This window comes from Lampetra fluviatilis, chromosome 29, assembly GCF_964198595.1.
Source record: "Lampetra fluviatilis chromosome 29, kcLamFluv1.1, whole genome shotgun sequence".
NCBI lineage: Eukaryota > Metazoa > Chordata > Hyperoartia > Petromyzontiformes > Petromyzontidae > Lampetra > Lampetra fluviatilis.
The window spans coordinates 7,832,434-7,854,901 of record NC_136303.1 but is presented as its reverse complement, the minus strand read 5'-3'; the positions used below and the strand labels follow the sequence as shown (position 1 = coordinate 7,854,901).

At 46.4% G+C, this 22,468-nt stretch overlaps 2 protein-coding genes across 3 annotated transcripts in view; one reads left to right on the top strand and one right to left on the bottom strand.

Moving 5' to 3' along the window:
* Positions 1-22,468, top strand: part of LOC144942996 (beta-secretase 1-like) — a 145,087-nt gene that overhangs the window by 28,607 nt on the left and 94,012 nt on the right. The gene's annotated exons all lie outside the window — the stretch shown is intronic.
* The window catches only part of ABCG4 (ATP binding cassette subfamily G member 4), a 99,459-nt gene continuing 78,702 nt past the window's right edge, over positions 1,712-22,468 (bottom strand). For both annotated transcript variants that reach the window (XM_078870100.1, XM_078870101.1), the window contains 6 exons: positions 20,216-20,320; positions 19,389-19,557; positions 18,641-18,741; positions 17,225-17,383; positions 16,177-16,295; positions 1,712-15,355 (listed from right to left, as the gene is read on the bottom strand). In XM_078870100.1, the coding sequence (XP_078726226.1) occupies positions 15,124-15,355; positions 16,177-16,295; positions 17,225-17,383; positions 18,641-18,741; positions 19,389-19,557; positions 20,216-20,320 (885 nt within the window). In that variant the 3' untranslated portion in view covers positions 1,712-15,123. The remainder of the gene's footprint in view (positions 15,356-16,176; positions 16,296-17,224; positions 17,384-18,640; positions 18,742-19,388; positions 19,558-20,215; positions 20,321-22,468) is intronic.

Genomic DNA, 22,468 nt, shown 5'->3' with positions numbered 1-22,468 from the left:
AGGCTTTCAAACCGATCTCAACGACGTTTTAGTGACGCATTCCGTTGCGCGCCACGTTTGGTGTGTGCTTTGTGTTTCAATACTCTTAGGTTTTTTCGGTAAAGTCACGTAGGTAAAAATAATAATAAATAATAATAATAATAATAAATGAAAATAACCAAATTAAATTACGACGTTTCGGAAGCAACACAAGCCTCCGTCATCAGGTGCAACTGCTCCAGTAAAATTACTGTAGCGTGTGAACAGGATTTTACCGGAGCAGTTACACCTGATGACGGAGTCTTGTGTTGCTTCCGAAACGTCGTGATTTAATTTGGTTATTTTCATTTATTATTATTTTATTTCATTATTATTCTTTTTTGTACCTACGTGACTTTACCGAAAAAACCCAAGAGTATGAATCCTTGCAGTCACGAAAGCTTCAAATCTAGAATTGTGTTGCAATGTCACGTTCCACTGGAAATCCCTTAGCGCGCAACTGCTCGCTCAGACGCAGTGGCCGGTGGGGGCAAAGCAGTTGCAAGGGCTACGGTCAATTCGGGTCGCTCAAAGCTGGCTTTTCGCTCAAAGCTGGCTTTTAGCGTCCCTCTGACACCGTTTGGGTCACAAACCAAACGTTCGCGAGCACAGGGCAGGGGGACGAGCGAGCAACGCTTCGCTCCACAATTCGCGAGCGAGCGTCTGTCGACCACCCCGGGGTGACAACACAGAGGACCGAGCGTAAAGACTCCGATGGCGGCAACGCAATCGAGGCGAGGGGTGTGTCGAACAGCGTAACACTGCGAGACTGTTTCCATCGGTGAGATAATGACGAAGAGTGGGAAACTGTTCGAAACTCCACCGATTCACGGGGGGGGGGGAGGGGTGGAAATTTATTCCCAGATCCTGTAATACGCGGTACACCGCAAACAATAACTCCTCTCATCATTGGAACCTCCTTTGCCAGTAACAAAATGAGAATTGTTTTTTTTACCCTTTTATCTGGCAACAAAACTGACACCTTTTTTTTACAAGGAGTCATGTTTGCATTGACCACAATACCTGCGGTCGGAATGGTATTGTGGTCAATGCAAACATGACTCCTTGTAAAAAAGGTGTCAGTTTTGTTGCCAGCTAAAAGAGTAAAAAAACAATTATCAATAACTCCTCTCGTTCACGGAGAAGTGCGATTTTTTTTGTATGAGACGCGCATCATGTGGGCACGGCGAATGTCTAGGATTTGCAGATTGGAGTGCGGATGTGGAGTTTTCACCGTGCATATATTCTCTAGGGATGAGTTTAAACTAAACATATTACGGATTTCCGATGCCTTGCATTCTATCATAAATGTGCGTGTCGTCTGGCCCTAATCAAAGTGACAACAGTTTTGGCGGCAAAAGCGCTAACACGTTACCTCACGCCAGCGTGCGACGGTCATTTGCACGTCGAATATATTTTTTATCGGGACCAAATTTTAGGATTACTCATTAAAACCATAAACAAATCCCTCATTCTAATTTCAAAATTAAGTTGACAGCTTTGGTAGGTTGTGTACGTTTTCGTTTTCGATGGTGTGCATTACTCCCAACATCAAAATCTGCCATGCTTCACCGACGTTGTCACTTTTGGATCTTAAAAATTGTATTTTGATTACGCTCCTTTTAACCCAGGAAAGCCTCACCGAGTCGACATAAAAAATCCAGGAAGGTCCTACCAGGTTTTTTTTTTTGCAGCAGCAGCAGCAGGGGTAAAAAATTCCTGTGTAAGTAATACAATATTCCAGTGGGGCCCAAGTGATGTTGAGGACATTGAGACAACTCACACCGAACCCCAATTTTGCCAAACCTTCGGAGACCCTTTCCTGCTTGATCATCATACCCATGATGACGACATATCAATCAGAGCATGCGTCGCTATGTGCAGCAAACCGTCCACTTCTACTGACAAGACTGGTTTCACCAGCATCCTCACTGAAGTTTCGCTATCCGAAATGTAATAACCACAGTGCGTAGCGATTAAAAATAAACTGTAATGCATAGTTGTGAGAAAGGGAGGATGATGATGGTGGTGGGCCGATCGTCTAGAACAATGACAGAGTGGTAGCAAAGGAATGGAACGCATGTGAGGACGTCTACAGCGGAGATGGAGCGGTTGAAATCGGCTGGTGAGCAGGACTGTTACATCTCAGGGTCGTGAGAGATAGTGGCTAATGTTGATGATGACGACGCAAATGATCTCACTGGGGTGACTTTACGTTTGTGTTGAGGGAGCAATTGTGTGGTAACTAATTTACTTGGAAGTGTACATTTTAATGCAGTCACATAAATCGAGATGCATTTTCTTCCACTAAGCATCTTACTCTTTGGTTTTTGAGTAAAGTCACGTAGGTAAAAAATAAAACAAAATAAATGAAAATTAAATCACGACGTTTCGGGCGCAACACAAGCGTCCGTCATCAGGTGGGAAAGCATGGTCTGCTGCTGAGGCAGACTGTTTTAAAGGTTTTAAATGAGTGTAGCCCATAACCCTTAGGCTACACCCATTACATTTATTTTGATTACGCTCCTTTTACCTAGGAAAGCCCCACTGAGTTGCTTGTGTTGCGCCCGAAACGTCGTGATTTAATTTTGTTTTCACTTATTTTATTTTTTATCTACGTGACTTTACCGACAAAACGAAATAGTATGAATCCTTGCTGTCACGAAAGCTTCAAATCGACCACGAAGCATCTTCTTCAAACCTGTTTTAATGAGTGGAGACCATCTACACCAGTGAGGTTCACAGTCCTGACAATTTCACTGAATGCAAAGACATTGGCAAGTAAATTAAACGTCCAACGAAACAATATTACGGCCTTAATTAGCTTCTAAACAAATCTATTAATAAAGGTTAAATATTATTAGACAAATACTATCTCTTAATTACAGTTTTAGAACCAAAATAACACTCAGATTAGCAAAATATTAAAATGTAAGGATGACACAAATGGCTGTGCTCATGCAACTTATGACCTTTATTTCAAGAATATTTTTTAAAAATTTGATTTTAATTGGTTTTCTTGAAGGTTAGAATCATTAGACTGTGTTATGATGCTGTGAAAATACGACTGGAGATGACTTTGTGGCAAGCATCACTTTCAGAGAGGTGATGGCTGAGATACACTGGTCAAGAATTCAAACTGTCATGGGTAATTTGAAAAAAAAACCATTAAGATACTATGTTAGCAAATACATATGACATGAGTAATATTAACTCATTCATGAGGCAAAAAAACGTGTTTTTTACGTCTTTCAATTTTGGAATTTCAAAACAACAAATTAAGCTTAATCGTAGTATATACACGCAGAAAGGCGCACACATACGTACACTACAGTACTATTAGGAAACAACCACACACACACACCTATACACAGTATATATAGAGTATATATAGAGTGTCGAACAAAGTGTGGGGACAAGTTGTAAATCGTTGCCAGGTAACCGGTTAAAAACTGGTACCAGAATACGGTAACAGTGAAATAAATAGAATCGTGTCAAGGATGCCTTCAACTTGTCTTGCCCTTCTTTTAAATGACCCCACTCCCCCGGCTGTCATTCTTCCACGTACATACACACACCGTAGCTGTCAACCCATACGGTTTAGCCCGTATTCTTGTACGGGGCTATTGAGTTCAGGTCCATACGGTGGCGTACAGACGTTTCAATACGGGCCAACAAAAATGTGTCTGTTTCATGATATCTATGCGTTTGTGTTTCTCCCTTGTGATGGGACTTTGTTTGATGAACGTTGAGATGTATAAGGAACACGGGGTGACCAATAAGGGTTCATTGGTTTGTAATAAGGTGGGCACTGATAAGGGGTTGACAGGTATGATAAACGGACTCTTAATTGCTCCAAACACACGATTTTCAATCACATAATCTAAACGGTAAAAAATATATATGGCTATGGGTGCGTTGAATGAATAATAATAAATAGGTGTAATTTTGCTACAGTTAAGAAAGGGTCAACTGTCATGGCTATTCTCTAACAAATGACAACAGAGTTATTGAATACACAGTAAGGAGGAGGCAGACACCAATGTTTTCGCCACAAACGTTAAACGCTCAATGAGTGTGCTCACTAAAATGGCATGATAGGTCAATCCGACCGGCATTCGTTTAATAAACCCAACTCCACAGTTCGCCTTGCTTAAACCAAACGCTGCTTAGATATAATATTGGGCTGGAAAGCCAACAGGCTTGATGGACTACAACGAATATTATTAAATGTGGAGGCAACGATAATGGAGTTATTTTTGGCCTTTTAAACACATACGCAGGGGCATTTTTCGCAGCTGAATTGGGCTCAATCAGCAAATAAAGGTGACATTCTTAGTCAAGGCTCTCCATCCACATCCCAACAGCGATGTGTAAACACACAGGACAAACGACGACTCTTTACGCACACGATTCCACACGCGTGTGCGTTTCCACAAAAGCTACAAAAACCGACACTAAATGGGCGAATCGATGCACCGTTATATCCCCGGAGGATGGAGCACATGTTCCCCTTACAGTTGTGAAACAATGTTCCTGGAATGCCTGGTGCAGGCGTGTGCAACCAATCGAGCGGACAATTCTCACGATACCCACAATACCAAATCTCCAGGTCATTCCGCATGAGTGCTTGCACCAAATGATACGATAGCAGTGGTTACATCTTAACATATTCAAGATTCCTCCGAAACGCAACGGAACGCTCAAATTATCTTATTGCCAACACGTGCGTGAGATGAACACCATCTCATGCGCCGATGATAAAACAAGTCGCCGATATCTTACAGGATTCATCAAGCCGAGCGGGCCAAAGCTTCTCGTAAAATAGACGCACACACTCGCGTGTAATTGCATTGATAGTCCAACATACATGTTGTGGACATGGCAAGACTCGTGTGTTACGACACGTATGTCTCCCAACAGCCAAGTTCATCGGCGTGCTGTGAAGTCGCAGCCCCGAGAGTAAAAATAAAAATCCGCTACTTCACACAAGCGCAAGAGAACACCTCTGAGAAAGCCATGCCACATTATACCAAGTACGAATTTACGCCACTCACTTCCGAGTCGTTTGGGAGCCGTATGAGAGCGCTAAGCAGGAGGCGGGAGGCTCGCTGACATCAGTGGCTAGTGATATCCGAAGCAGTTCGTAGGCCGGGCCGCACGGTGAAGTATGGTCAAATAAGCCACGTGACCAACAAAGTGAGGGGGAGGGCCCTCATCCAGCTGTGGACTGACAAGTGCTGTTCATTATTATGGAGTAGGCCACATGGGATGGTAAAAAGCCGTAACAAGAATGGTATTGAATGCATCAACGATACATTTCCTGCGTACAATTAATTATCCAAAGGACAATGCATTAACCAATATAACTGGAACGGAATCTTCGAGAAATGTCTTCATATTTTTTTGGGTTTGGCCAAGTGGTAGATTTATACCAAAATTAACCCACCACCATCCAACGATAAACGTCACAATAAAGCTCTTCACAGGTAGACTCTACTTTTCATGACCGAATTTAGCATCGACACAAGACGTCGTCATTTTGCTCAAACTGTTTTGATCCTCATCGGGTCATGAGCTCAGAGATTAAGTTCTTCCAGACATCACCAAGATAGCGTCACATTGAGACGGCAGCAGCCACATTGAAACATTCTCTTGTAATGTCATCGGACGAGGCGAGCAGAACCGGCCCTAGACCTTTGGGGGCCCTAAGCAAAATTTGGTTGGAGGCCCCTTTGATGTATGATTTTTTTCACCCACTAGCTAGCAGTGACTCTAGGGGGCCCTCTGCTGGCCACGGGGCCCTTTGCAATTGCAAGGGTCGCTTAGTGGCTGGGCCGGCTCTAGAGGCGAGGTCACACATCTAAGCTCCAGCAAGTTGAATTTAAGGCTTGGCGGATTTGCAACACTGCATACCCTCCTGGCCTGCAAGATGGCCAGGAGATGGCAGTACAGCAACAGTTTGAATCATTCTGTGTGGCGCAGCTGTTCCGTTCATGAAACACTTCGGGACAAACTTGCCGAGTGATGTCCTTCAACAGCAAATGACACCGGCGCGTCTCCTCTGCCCAAGATTAACAAACTGACTCGCTGGCGGGGCCTTCTTTCTTCGTCTCCACACACAGCCCGTTGTTTCCCTGTGACCAGGGCAGCCCAACCGGGTCCGGCTGGCTTACTCCCTTTCCTCAAAGCGTCCGGGCTCGCTCAGTGAGACCGAGGCTCCGCGGAGACCTCATCGCAATCTGCATCCGAGCGAATTCACCTCCTGTGGCTCTGGCTCCGGTTACCACCACCACGGCCACAACACCGCGACAAGGCAGACCGTGCCACCCCACCGTGGGCCTGACTCCCTCCGCTGTGGCTTGGCTGCTACTCATACCCCCCAACCCCATGTCACGACCGTCTTTGCCACTGCTCAGCTGCATCTGCCACGACTCTAAGCACCTCCAACACTGCCCGGTCGCTTTCACTGAGGCACGGCTGTCCGCCTTCACTGTGGCTCAGCCGTTTGGACCTCAACTCCAGACAATCAAGAGGAGGAGATGTGGCGATATCTGTTTACAACTTATATCTGTATTCAACACGTGCTCCTTTGAATGTATCGGGCAAAACATTTCTCTTCCAGGAAATACAACATTTTAGTCTTGTGTATTGCAATACACTAACAAATAGCAAAATAGCAAATGAATCTCTGGATGAAATAATGTTATCCACTCCAAAAAGGTGAACTGGTAAATCATAGGGGATCTTAATTGGAACTAGCAAAACCTACCACGTGATGAATTAACCACTAGACCCAATATATAAAATCAGACCGCTCGTCCATATCCTACTGATAAATTCACGCGGAAAATTTTCTAAACGAGTCTTGTGTAACCATCCCAGTGACCATGCCTTTATCTTTGGCATCCATCACACAAAAGAAAACACCTCATGAAATCATGATAAAACAATCATTGAATAATGTTCATCTTCAAGCATTTATATGATACTGCATTCTGACTGGGATACGGTGAGCAAGATTTTAGTTTTTTAAAAATGGTTGGACATATTTTAAGAACCAATTCCTAAAAACTAGAGATAACGCCTAGAATAAATGCAAAACCATCGAGCAGCCTCCCTGATCGGATTACTTATAGAACACTAAGAAAGATGCACTGGTCAAGCAATACAAACTACATTTTCATACTATCAAATTATTGTAACAACAAAAAAACCCCAAGACTCTTCTGGCAAACATTCATTTCAATTGAAAATGAAGAATGTTCTACTAAGGACACTCTTCCTGGATGTCCACAAAACGAGATATTGTCAACGGATATAATCATAATATTGGATCGGCAGGAACATGTCTTTGACAAAACACACGCCAGGGTAAAATTTATCCTCCAAATTCACCACCGTTCACATCACCGGCCTCTTTTTCCCCCTTCACGCACCAACCTTCAAAATGTTTGTGAAAATCATCGTCTCCTACCTCTCGTTTCGTACCCACATCTGAACTGGCCGGCCGTGCTGCATAAGCATCAATTGAGACATCGTCATCATCCACAGGAGAAGGCGAGTTTCCTACATTTGCACTTGTGGCAGATCTCATCTATCAACCCATTGCACACGTAAATACGGTTTAATTGCCTTCACCTATTACGAATATTAGAAAGCACATAATTAAACAAAAGGATTGCTTCAAATACATTCTACCATTTTTTGGCTCCTGTGACGTTGCTTACAGATCAGCTACTCATTCACCATTAAACAACAAGACTTCACCCGCCCCCTTTATCATTCTGCTCTTCGATATGCACTGGATCCACCATTGTGGCCCTCTGCTTAAAATCCAATGTCAAGTTACTTGATGCAAGAAAAATTGGGCCCTGTTCATTCATAAAATCCTTATTGGCAAATCTGCGCTATACTTAGCGAATTCATGAACACCATTGTCAAAGCCCAAAAAACCCGAGAACAAGATTTGTAATGGGTGACAAAAGCTTTTGCCGTTGCAGCACCGACGTTTTGGAACAATTTTGTTACCTCCCTTAACCCAATCAATCTTCCTTATAAAGATATCCTGCAATTGAAGACTAGTGACAGATACAGACACATTTGCAACTGCGATTTGGCACTACGAACCATACCAATGGTATCGATAGTTCCATTTTAAAGTGCAATGTACTCGAGAGATTGTGGTGTCTGGGTGTGATCTTAGATTATTTTGTTGTTTTGCTGCTTTATCCAAGCTTGCATTTTGACCTTGACAAATATTCAGGAATTTATGCACTTGTGCAATTTGTACTCCCTGGCTTTGCTGAACTTTTCTCTATCTTATTCGTATCACCTTTATAGTATTATTTTTGTTGTTGATGTCACTTTATGACCCACCCCGACTAGACATCTGTGAAAAAGAGCTTCATAGCTCATCGGATTCCCCCAAGATAATTAAACATTCTGATTTGTGTGGCTTTCTTCTTCGCACGTGTCGCTCATCGGTGAGATTTGTGTAGCATCCCCAATGCAGGACCCTCCTGAAACCAACATTACTGAAGACTCCTTGAGGCTTTCCACTATAAACAAAGGACGTTATTATTACGTTATCATTCGCTGCAGGAGCAAAGCATTCATAACTGCAAGCAGTAAACATGTTTCCCCTTTGAAACGTTGTTATGCAGATGGATGCACAGGAAAACTACATCTTACCACCAAACCTCAGAAACAACAGCAGGGGCCACATTCCCACAGATAACAACACGGATATCTCTGTGGAGGTGAATGTACACTAGGCTCCATCTGTGATATTTGCAATCATATATTTGCGGCGAGCCAAAACGAGTGCAAATAATTTGGATGGCTTTTTGTGCAATTGCTGTATCATCAATCTATTGGCTGAATGTGTCAGTAGAGACTCCTCTACATACGAACGATGTAGCTTCCATAAGTCTGTTCGTAAGTCGAATTGTACGTAAGTCCAACTTTACGCCTGTCGATTCCAAACATGTTGTACAGCATGTACACTAAACACGGGGAATGGCTTTAAAAGTTTTATAATCTCCTGTAGATGTCACTACCACCATCAACACTTTCACCACTCTTATGCTTCTGAGACATGATGGGGGTTAATAATGTTCATGAAAAGCACAGAAAACGTCCGCACAGCGACGACACAACAGGCAATGGCGGCGGCCCAGGTAGAAACGCTGGGAATGCTGGGTAATGACACCGAACAATCACCGCCATCTATTGCCTAGCGGTTGAACTTACGACTCGTTCCGAACAGGCAGGTTTGTTCGTATCTCTGAAAGTTCATTAAGTCGAATATTCGTAAGTGAAGGAGTCCCTGTACCCTAACATGGTCATTATCGCTGGGAGCAACCATCTCCTTCCTAGAGGTGAGCGTTTGAATCCCACCTGATGCATCTCGCCACCCATCAGCAGCCTACGTTGGAGAATCCCTGAAAATGAAAAACACTTTCTGTGGGTGCTACCTTTCCCCATTGGTTGCGTTAAGACAAAACCACACCGTTTCCCATGGTGTTCACAGTACATGGTTGTTAACAGTACAGACAAAATCACACCTTTTCACACGGTGTTAACAGGACAGGGTACCAAGCAGGAGGAGATGAAACCACCACACCACCCCCCTAACTTTGGTGAGAGCAGATTCACAAAGTGCTTGCATTTTTTTTAAGTCCGTGTGGTGCCCTCAAGTGTATTGCCCAGCAACCTCTGCACCATACCGTACGCCCTCCTGGTGGCCTCTCTTGCTTCGCGACGCCAATTTCTGCGGGACCCACCATCACAAGCGTAAAGTGAACTTCGCCAAAACAATCCCGACTCAAGGTCGTTCGCAACACGTGGTCCTCGCGAACACAATTTGGGGCATTTCATTTTATACGCGGTGGAGTATTTTGTGGTAATAAAACCCAAGCTTGAACCCAACATTAAAGACAAACAAAAAATACACACCGTCTTTTTGCGCAGTTATATGAAAAATTGTCTGCTACAGTATTACCTGATAAAACACTCAGCATGTCCAGTAGATGCTGCATGAAATACATTTAACGCGTGTCCATTTTTTTTCTTTCAGAAATTGCTTTTAAAATCATGCGTTGTCATCATGCACGTGAGCATAAAACACTTCTCGTACAGTGGTTCAACATCCAAACAAACTAAAGAGACTCATCACCAACAAAGAACCAGCATCGCGCATATGTGCAATCGTCATTATTATTATAATTCAGAATAGTTTCACATTGCTAGCTATAAGCAAGTACCGCACTATAGCCTGGCCAAAATACTGCATTGCGTTTTCCTCCAACAGCAACAACTCACACTCTACATGGCTATCACACGGAAGCATTGCCGTGTTAAATACATCATAACCACAGTGATTCCACAAAGGTTACCGTGTAGGACATTAACTGTGAGCACAGAGACGTGAACACTCATATTATTCAAACACCAACGCGCAGGAACAATGCATATATTGTAAATATATATTTTTTCCAATTTGATAACTGCAAACGTTTTCTTGTGTTTCAGTCTGCCGCACAAGACCACTCGTGTCCATGTTGTCTAACCGAATTCCGACTTCAATTCTTAGCACTGGGTCACAGCACTGAAGTCTTCAATCCTACGGCACATTTGTTATTTGGTATAACATCATCACCACCACCAGCACTACCGCTGTACCGTGTTAAATCTACTACAGGCGGGGGAAGGTTTTTTTTTTTCTCGATGAAACAATGAACAAAACCTCACTGCCAGGGGTCGGCAGGCAAAACAACAACAAGAGCCCAAAGTTTTCAAATTCGGTGAAAAAAAAAACTCAAATCAATATCAAGAGCAGCAACGCACGTGCATACGAGACACGGTGGGGTCTTTAATAAATAAAGTCACGAAGCAGTCACTCACAGAGCCGCACGCGGCTCCAGAACCGCAGATTGCCTACTCCTGACCATGGCTCACAACGTAGCACACACCACCTCAACGTGTACCCACATCTGAGTGATCAGCCGTGCCACCAAGTGTACGAGTCACCATGGAGACAATGCGAATAATTATTTGTGGTAAATAATTGCGCAAGATCACACACTGCAACCCATGAAGCAATGCCTTCACATCAGTAAAAAAAACATTTAATTCAAATTCGTTTATTTAGTAACACATTTTTGATAACCGAGAGGTTTGTCCGGTACTCAGTAGCTACTTAGAGGTAACCACATGCCAGTTTAAAAAAATGTTCATCAGGAAAAATGTAAAAAATGTAATTCTTATCAGGCCCCACGGTGGTGAAAAGTGTAGCCTCTGACTCTTCTTTACTATCTCTCCTGCGTATCTCTGTGCGTTACGAAGGACCATTGCTCACGGCACCTATTAATCTGTGATAAAAAAAAAAACTTTTCAAGGCAGTGCCAATGACGGATATGTCGAGTTCGTTGCTGTGTGCGCATGTGCACCACTTCCATTGCAGCATCACCAAGTAGGTCGGGTCAGTTGCATGCAACCGATTTGCTTGTGTGCCAATGTGCATCAGTTGACCGCCAATGTGCATCGGTTGCGCACATGCGAGAACTATGGTAGGTCATTAGAATTGTGATGTGGCTGGGGGGATGGGGTGGTAATGTAGCGGTTAGCGCACTGCACTACGAACCCAGCCACCCGAGTTCAATTCCCGCTCAAGGCCAACACCAGCGACGAGTGTTTGAACCGGTCCTGGGCCTACCCTAGATCGACTCAGCCTCAAATGAGTACCTGGTGCGCTGTGTAAACATCGCCTCTGGGGAGACAAAGGCGGCTGCCAGGTCTGGTGCTGGTCGCCCACTCCCTCGTGTGCCGTGGCGGCCTTCATCAGGTGCTCGCTAACACCACTTTTTCAGGCTATAGGGGCAACTTTTCCTTTCTTAACCAGGATAAGGGCAAGGGGTCATGCTGTAGTGGGCATGGCCAGATAATCTAGCCACAACCCAGACACACCCTTGTTGCAGAAACCACTGCGATGTGGACAAAGCAGTTACAGACGAGTCGGCTGCAAGATTTTTTTGGAGAGATTTGGTTGCACGACGGATCGCTCAGGTGTGGACGCATCTTAAAATATTGAAAGCAACACGGAGGATATGTATATTATTTATATATAGATACCAACAAATGTATCATTCGGGCTTTACATCGCAGACTGAGCAGGCGATGGTAAACCAGCGTACGGCGACGGCGTGCTATAACGGTGACTGCTCGAAAACAAATTAATAGAAACAAAAATAAAATGTCACACGTTTAATTACAAAAGGAAGTGGACTGGAAAGTAAGGCGTTTGGGATAAGGTCGATGAAATGTGGCGACAGGCGAATGTTTGTTTAGATTTCACACCAATGCGGCCCTTGTCCGCGCCTCTAACAGTCATCCGCTGATACACTATCTAACGCCACTTGGGGGAATCTGATTTCAATTCCTGTCTGTGAGCGACGGTACGGCAAAGATACATTGTTAGAGCTTTCATTATACGGAGAAAATGCCTCGATGCCAGTCCACATGTAAACTCCTGTGCCTGCATCTACAAGCTCCATATAAAGGTGGTAAAAACCGTCTAACAGGTGAACGGGAAACAATGCCAAAGGTAACCAAAAACAAGCAAAACAAAGTACCATTATTTATTGGTATGATTAATAACATAATTAAAACCAACTTAGGACTCAAATTGAAGCATTGTATCGCCTGAAAAGAGATACAAAAATCCACAGGTCACAGAGACGTAAAAAAAACGACCACATAATTTAACTAAGAAAAAAGTCAGGACTTGCTTTCACACGTGCACAACTACTTGTCTGTGTGTGTGAGTGGTGGAGATATTTAGAGAACGGGACTTAGCAGTACAAACAAACTCACATCGTTGTTAGCTTTAGTTTTTAAACGGCTACTCAGAACATCCATGCACTTATCCTAGGCTATGGATTAAAAAGATAGGCTTCAAATAGGCCTACGATTATCTCCCTGCAACTTTGCATTGCATCGTCAAGATCTATTTAAATGCCCCTTGTGCATAAAAATGTACGCAGTACACACGAGGAGCCCGTGCGTTTTGTTAAACATTAAGACTCAAAACTGTTGTCGTAGGCACCCACTTAATGGTGAACATCCGCTGACAACACAAGCGTAAAATGTGTCCGTTTTATATTCAGCCGTTTAGTGCCAAGACCCAAGTCAATTTTCAGCCTCGGCTAGCATCAGTGGCGAGCGGCGTCTAAAGTGGTCCCCTTCGAGTCTGACGTAGACTGCGAAATCCTAGTTTATTTTTTATTTTTTGTTGATGGCTCAATGCCAATATAGCCATCCAGCAATTTCGACTAGATGACAGGATATACCTTCTGCCACAACCGGAGTCGTTTAATTTAAAATAAAAATGCGGAAGAATCCCTCAACGTGAACACGTGGAGAAATTAAAGCTTTGGGAATAGAGCCGCTGCAGCGGTGCCCCAGACCCTCTTGATACACGCCGACGTCCTCACTGAAACACCAACCCCCACCCCCCCCCCCTTGAAATCAAGAAAGCCTTTTTTGACCGTCACTGCCGCTCCCCATCAAAGGTCGAAGAGCATCGGACAACAGTGGAATGATACCCGGGAATGTGTGCCGTGTGACCCAATTCAGTATTTAAATGAAGACAACTATCTCTCCCCCCTCCCACGCAAGTGGAACTCGTGGGACGCGGGTGGACACCTGCTCCACACGTGGAAGGTGAACGACTATCCGCCGCGTGACTGCGGAGCACCGAAACAAACCGGTCGCTCACCTCGGTAAACTCGTGCCCGCTGGACTCATTCTGGGCGGCCGCGTGCCATTAAATTCACCGTCCCCATGAAGCCAACGACTTGATTTTCGAACTTGGACATCGCGGCTTATGATTTGCCACGTACAATCACTCCGAAAGAAAAATAAATAAATAAACTTCGGCCCAACATGTCCTAAAAATAAACAAGCTACAATGACATTTGCAAAGATACAAGCCGACGGGTTAGCGGGTATTGCTCGCCTTCGGGAACGTACAATTTTTGCAACCACTTGCAAAGAAGCAGCAGAACTGCACAGCACAGGGAAGCAACACTTTTAATTCGTACTGCCATCTCAATACTCTGCCGTAACTGTAACACGATCCTGTAAAATGTCTCGCTATTCCACCGGTCTCAGCCCGGCTGCTGGGGGCAATGGATTCTTCGCATTGAGGGTGGTTCTCAATCTCTGCCTTTGGTCATTTTCTAACATCCAGTCAACGAGTGCATTTTACACATTGTTGGGCAGATGTCAAAATGGTTCCACACTCAACCGTTGTTATTTTTTTGGTGCAGTCAGTGAAGATTTGCTTGCAACGGCTCAAGACTCTCTCCAATGCCCGACGTGCCAAAAACGAACGGCTGAAAAGAATCCATCCACCGCTTTTGGCACATCCAGCCGACCGCACTGCTGCTGAATACCAAAGCATGAGCTCCGTTGGCAGGCTGCTCACAAAGCCAGCTTTCCTTTAATTGACAAATATCGAGCTGTCTGATGGCCTGCCAAGTTTACTAAAGCAACGCGGGCTGGCCAACGGGAAGCTCATCTTTGCGAGAAATACTCGCAATTAACATCCAGGTGTGGCGCCCGATAATGCCTCCGTACCCCAAGCCTAGCAGCAGCACCCTCTGCCACGGCGGTTACGAAACAAAAGCATCAGCAAAGCCCGGGTCCAGTTCCTGACTTCCACATCCGCCCCGAGAAAGCGGCACGGCCTCTCTCACGATCGCCAAAACTCCCGCGGCTCGCGTGTCCGACCACCGCGGTAGCGCAGACGCGACGCGTCCCCCTTCTCCCCCTGCCCCTCCCCCCCCCCGACGGCACGCGTGCGAGCTGTTTTGGCGGGCGACGTGGCGTGATTTATCGGTGAGTGAAGAGTGATTTTCGATTTGTTTGTTTGCTCGTTTCGCGAGTTATTGTTCCGTTCATCGTTGTTGCTTTCCTCCGCCGGGTGCCCGCCCACCACGCTTCCTTCGCCGCCGCCCCCGCTTGGTTGCTCCCCACCACGGGGGGGGGGGGGCGTGAACGCGTTACCGTCGAGACCCGCACGGGAGGGGGGGGGAGCTTTTATCTCTCGGCCTTGACGCGGATCCGCAGCACGACGTAGGCCAGCAGGCGCAGGCACAGGAAGAACACGGCTAGGATGATGAAGTCGAGGTACAGCTTGCCGTCCTGCACCGCAAGCTGCTCCAGCACGGCCGTCGGTTGCTGGAACGGGCACAGGGCGGCCGTGGTGTTGCAGTTCAGCTCGGCGCGATCCAGCCCGTAGATGGAAATGAGGACGCCTTCGAAGCCGTACCTGTCGGCGCAGACGGAAATAAATAAAAGTTCAGCGAGCTGGCAAGGGTTGTGGGTCCGTCTCCGCGCGAAGGTAGAAGAGCTGCAGCATACAAGTAATACTGAGAAGGAAGAAGGTTGAACAGAATAACAGAACGCGCGAGAGCGAACTTCAAAATGGAACGAACGGCGACGGGAAGGATTCAGGAACAGACTGCTACGGTTTCGTCAAAAGAATGCCGCAAAACAAGGAAGCCAGCAGGAGCATTGGCAATGCCCTTAAAGGGCAACAGAAGCAGAGGACGACCAAGAGAAAGATGGACTGGTGTGGCCTGGTGGTGGTGGTTCTAGAAGAGAGAGGGGAATGACCCAAAAACAACAGCAGCAGATGTGATGTGATGATCATCACCAGCAGAGGAGGACTGTTTGCTGCTGCTGCTGCTGCTGCAGCCAAACGTTTGCGGACAACGTAAAGGGGGTTATAACTGGACAAGTAAGACACTTGTTTAACACGTAGGCTTTCGCGATAACTATTATTCATAATAAACCTTTTATGGGTTAGATCTCGTAAATATAAATGTGTCGTTAACCCACCACCACCCGACACAGCCAATAAGTAATGTTTGTCACGTTAACAAAACGTACCAACTGGTTACCAATTCAGTTTATTGGAGAGCAAAACCCACAACATTTACAATTTGAGTTAACGACGATTTTCACTTCCGATTTCCACCAGCTTCATCAGGCGATTTCCCAGAAATGCGAAGGAGTCTTCTTGTTGCCGGGGGCCTTACAGCAGGACGCCCGCCACGCGTCGTCACGTGATGGCCAGCGGCCCCCTACCTGACGTAGGAGATGTAGGAGATCCACTGCAGGTAGGTGGGGATGGTGTCAAAGCTGACAAAGAAGCCGGAGAAGAGCAGCACGGGGATGGCTGTGACCGGACCGGCGTACGTCGCCACCTGGGTTCATCCACGCACGGCACGGCGTAACGTAATCACTAGCACGCGCGCGCGTGACGTTTCACCACAGTGACGTCACCCCTCACAACAAGAATCATAACAAGTCAGTCGGTGATAATCCACCGCTGGGTGAGCACCTCCTCACACCGTGCGCGCGAGTGGGGATTAGTTTACCACACTTTCAGCACGATGGTCAGCGTGGGTTGGTGAAGTTGGCTGGCACAGATTTGGGAACGTACGAGTACAATGCGACAATGTATTTTTCCGTACTACCCTCTGCTGCCCACCATGTAGTCCCCTGGCCAAAAAGCGAGCGTGTTGTACATGGGGTGGTCACGTGTTTCAAGTAGTTCCCCCGCACCTCCGATTAGCACGGTTGGCTACGTACGGTGTGAAAGAAGTTCATACATACACACATTTTTCTCTCCAAAACCGATATTCTCCATGAAACACACTACGATACCCTTCTGTAACGACCTTCACCTAATAACAAAAAAAGCAGAGCTACTATACACAATAATCATCTCAAAGTAAATTGACAAAAAAAAGTGACAGCATCTGCCATGCCAGTGAGTTACAGTCACTACAGTTATTTTGCTGTGCCTTTTTACACCTGATGAAGGAAGCTTGTGTTGCCTCCGAAACGTCGTGATTTATTATTTTATTTCTATTATTTATTTTTTATAAATAACGCGATCTAAACCCAAAAACGTTGATTATGAACAATATTGGTCGCGAAAGCCTACGTGTTATTTTTTTTTATATACCTACGTGACTTTACCGAAAAAACCTAAGAGTATGAATCCTTGCAGTCACGAAACCTTCAAATCTAGAACCAGGTAATACCGTCAAGCAATTTGTTAAGTAAATGGCTCGAAGGAAGCCCCCCTCCCTAATACAGCGGAGGGACTGCGCGGGGCAGCGCGAACCTGCAGGGAGGTGGAGGCGGCGCCGATGAGAAGGCCCAGCGACTGCGCCACCAGCGACGTCATGACGGAGATGGCCGTGAAGAGGACGAAGCGCAGCAGCTCGGGCGGCTGCGACGTCATCCAGTAGACGATGGCGCAGTACGCCATGGGGAAGGCCACCTGTGGGGCGACGTTCATCCCAAACCATCGCGGGCGTGAATCACCCACGACGACGACCACGGCGACGGCGGCGGTTCTATCGTTCGCGACAATTATGAAGTGACGCTTTTTTTGTTTATCATGGTTGCTAAGCCACAGGCAACAAGGCACGGTGAGCTTCTCTCGCCCCCCCCCCCGCCCCGTACGTAGCCAACCGCGCTCATCGGAGGTGCCCAAAACGCTGAGCGATCGGCAACAAACAAACCGCCGGTGTGATAAGTAAGAGTTTATACGCTTCCCGAATTGAGAAAAGCGACGATTGGGAGGGATTTCCCAAGGAGAAGGAGGAAGAAAGAGAAGCGGTATATTGTGACCTTTACGATGATGGTCATGAAGACCGGTGTGGAGTAGTTCATAGCGCGGTGAACTCAACACCACGACTCGAGTTTGACCCCTGGTCACGGTTAACGTCAATTGGCGAGCGATATCCGAACCGGTCCTGGATCCCGCCCCCACCCCCCGCCTCCCTGACCAAAGTGCTCTGACCAGCATGGTGAAGTATGGTCACACATTAATTCTAGATTTGAAGCTTTCGTGACTGCAAGGATTCATACTCTTTGGTTTTTCGGTAAAGTCACGTAGGTGATTTAATTTAGTTGTTGTCTTTTATTTTATTTTTTACCTACGTGACTTTAAAAAAAACCAAAGAGTATGGTCACACAACCACTTGGACCAACACGGCGTTGCCGAGTCCTTCGTAAACAAACATTTACGATGATAATAACAACGTTGATTTTTTCGATTTAAAGCTTTCGTGACTGCAGGGATTCATCTTCTTGGTTCTTTCGGTAAAGTCACGTGGAATGGAAATAATAAAATAATAAAAATAAAACATAATAAAAAAATTCTCACGACGTTTCGGCCACAACGCAAGCAGCCATCCTCAGGTGGGGAACAGGTCTGTCGAGAAGACAGAGACAAAACACTTCTCCACCTGAGGACGGCTGCTTGCGTTGTGGCCGAAACGTCGCGAGAATTATTTCATTATGTTTTATTTGTATCATTTTATTATTTCCATTCTACGTGACTTTACCGAAAGAACCAAGAAAAACAATGATGATGCCAACAAGAGTGATACTGCTGACCATGATGATGCTGACGACGAGCATGATGGTAATTGTGACGATGACTGACGATGACTACGGTTAAGGCATCGCAGCGCGTTGCCTCGGCCTCTGAGCGGGGAAGCCGCCGGTCATCCCAGCGGCGAGCGGCTACCTGGAAGGGAATGTCGGCCATCGTCTTGGCAAGGTAGTAGGCCTTGAGGCTGTACCAGTAGTTGAGGTGCTCCCTCATGAACACTCCCATCTCCTCGGGAACTGTGCGCACACAAAATGCACGCCCGCAATGACCAACGTTATATATATAATACAACAAAATTCTAACTAAACTTTTTTTTTTACCATGTAAGGCCCACTGAGCTATGTAGTTATTTTTTTTCAAAAGCTACCTGACTATCACTAATGCGAGCTCATCGTGTGAAAATCTCTAGCAGCCAAATACTCTAAACTGGAAGACCTGGAGAAAAATCCACGCAATCATGGGGAGAACATGCAAACGCCAATTATACAGGCGTCAGGGTTGGGATCGAACCCACGGATTTTAGTTTCCCAGGCAAGGTAGTTAACGTAACTATTTTTTTCATTTTACCAGGTAAGGCACACAGAGCTATACAGCTATTTTTCATAAGCGACCTTGCTATCACAAATGATAGCTTAACGGAGTGGCTCACAACGTGAACATTTATAGCGGCCAAACACCCTTAAACGCGTGATGTTCATTCTAAATGTGGAGGGAAAAACCGGAGGACCCGGAGAAAAATCCACATGACCACGGGGAAAAGAGACACGCAAAACACCAAATGTACAACAGGGGTCAGGGGTCGGGATCGAACCCACGACTTCCTGCATACCAGGCGAGGGGGTTAACATCTCGACACCGAGTCGCAGGCCGGAGGAGAACTCACAGGTGAGCACGGTGGGCATGAGGGCGGCGAACATGAGGAAGAGCATGGAGAAGAAGAGGAAGCCGGAGTTGTTGAAGACCTTGGTGGCCTCGTTGCCGATGTGCAGGTACAGCAGGCCAATGAGGAGGCCGATGGCGATGTGGGAGCCCAGGCGCATGTGGGTGAGCACCTGAAACGACGACGACAAACGGGCTCGCGGCTCGCGCACGATCGCAAAGGAAACGACAAAGACAAAGATCCCACCCCCGATAGCCTTCATAGACTGTTGGCGAGTAGCGGCTATGAAGGCCGTCACGCCACACGAGGGGATGGGTGGCCAGCACCACGCCTGCGTCTCCCTCGTGGCGACGTTTACACGGAGGGGACGACCGCCATGCAGCCTCGCGGCCTAGGCCTCTCCAAGCCGGACTCGTGGAGGGGGGCGGTGGGACAGCCTTGGCGGTTAGGGGGCACGTCCATCATACGCAAACGAATTCATCATTGTAATTACATAATTAATTGTTACATTACATTTACACGCATTACCAAACACGTTTAATTAACACTTGATAACGATAACTCAGTTTTTGAAATTGAAAATATTAATTTCACACTGCAACATTTCCCCCGAGGAGCAAACTTAACAGGGCCATCCTGAAAAAGTGTCAGAATAATTGGCGAGGCTTTCCTGGGTAAACAATAATATTGAATTGTATTCACAATGTTATACAAGGTAACAACATGAAAATGTAGTATTAATGTACAGTTTGACCTTCTTTTGCAATGTACGTAGTACAAACTGCGATAATCAGAGATGAAAACATGAGGAATTGGTCTCTGTGACTCACCATGTCCCTCATGATGGAGAGGATGCTGCGCTTGAATAGAATTGAGAATTGCGTGAATCCACCCGTTGAGAAGCTGTGGCAGTTTTCACTGACAGCACTTCGCTCCTGGGCGACACACAGGGGAACACAGCTCTTACACAGCTCACAGCACCTACACACCGACCAATCACAAACACACACAGCTCACAGCACCTACACACCGACCTATCACAACGCACACACGGCTCACAGCACCTACACACCGACCAATCACAAACACACACGGCTCACAGCACCTACACACCGACCAATCACAAACACACACAGCTCACAGCACCTACACACCGACCTATCACAACGCACACACGGATCACAGCACCTACACACCGACCAATCACAACGCACACGGCTCACAGCACCTACACACTGACCAATCACAACGCACATGGCTCACAGCACCTACACACCGACCAATCACAACGCACACACGGCTCACAGCACCTACACACCGACCAATCACAAACACACATGGCTCACAGCACCTACACACCGACCAATCACAAACACACACGGCTCACAGCACATACACACTGACCAATCACAACGCACACACGGCTCACAGCACCTACACACCGACCAATCACAAACACACACGGCTCACAGCACATATACACCGACCAATCACAACGCACATGGATCACAGCACCTACACACCAACCAATCACAAACACACACGGCTCACAGCACATATACACCGACCAATCACAACGCACATGGATCACAGCACCTACACACCAACCAATCACAAACACACACGGCTCACAGCACCTACACACCGACCAATCACAACGCACATGGATCACAGCACCTACACACCGACCAATCACAACGCACACACGGCTCACAGCACCTACACACCGACCAATCACAACGCACACATGGCTCACAGCACCTACACACCGACCAATCACAAACACACACGGCTCACAGCACCTACACACCGACCAATCACAAACACACATGGCTCACAGCACATATACACCGACCAATCACAAACACACACGGCTCACAGCACCTACACACCGACCAATCACAAACACACACGGCTCACAGCACATATACACCGACCAATCACAAACACACACGGCTCACAGCACCTACACACCGACCAATCACAAACACACATGGCTCACAGCACCTACACACCGACCAATCACAACGCACATGGATCACAGCACCTACACACCGACAAATCACAACGCACACACGGCTCACAGCACCTACACACCGACCAATCACAAAGCACACACGACTCACAACACCTACACACCGACCAATCACAAAGCACACACGGCTCACAGCACCTACACACCGACCAATCACAACGCACACGGCTCACAGCACCTACACACCGACCAATCACAAACACACACGGCTCACAGCACCTACACACCGACCAATCACAAACACACACGGCTCACAGCACCTACACACCGACCAATCACAAACACACACGGCTCACAGCACCTACACACCGACCAATCACAAACACACACGGTTCACAACACCTACACACCGACCAATCACAAAACACACACGGCTCACAACACCTACACACCGACCAATCACAAACACACACGGCTCACAGCACCTACACACCGACCAATCACAAACACACACAGTTCACAACACCTACACACCGACCAATCACAAAACACACATGGCTCACAACACCTACACACCGACCAATCACAAAACACACACGGCTCACAACACCTACACACCGACCAATCACAACACACACGGCTCGCAGCACCTACACACCGACCAATCACAAACAAACACAGTTCACAACACCTACACACCGACCAATCACAAAACACACACGGCTCACAACACCTACACACCGACCAATCACAAACACACACGGCTCACAACACCTACACACCGACCAATCACAACACACATGGCTCACAGCACCTACACACCGACCAATCACAAACACACGCGGCTCACAACACCTACACACCGACCAATCACAACGCACACACGGCTCACAACACCTACACACCGACCAATCACAAGCTGCACTTAATTGCAACACTTAAATGTTCAATTATTAAACTATTAATAATGTTCCATTATTTATAGTTTTGCAGTGAAGGTTGTTGATGAATCTCAATCCCAAAAAAATCTCGTGGATAATTTTATTCATTGCGAGAAATTTCCTCGTGATAATCTACTTTGTCGAGCTATTGTTTGTGGCCAAGTCGC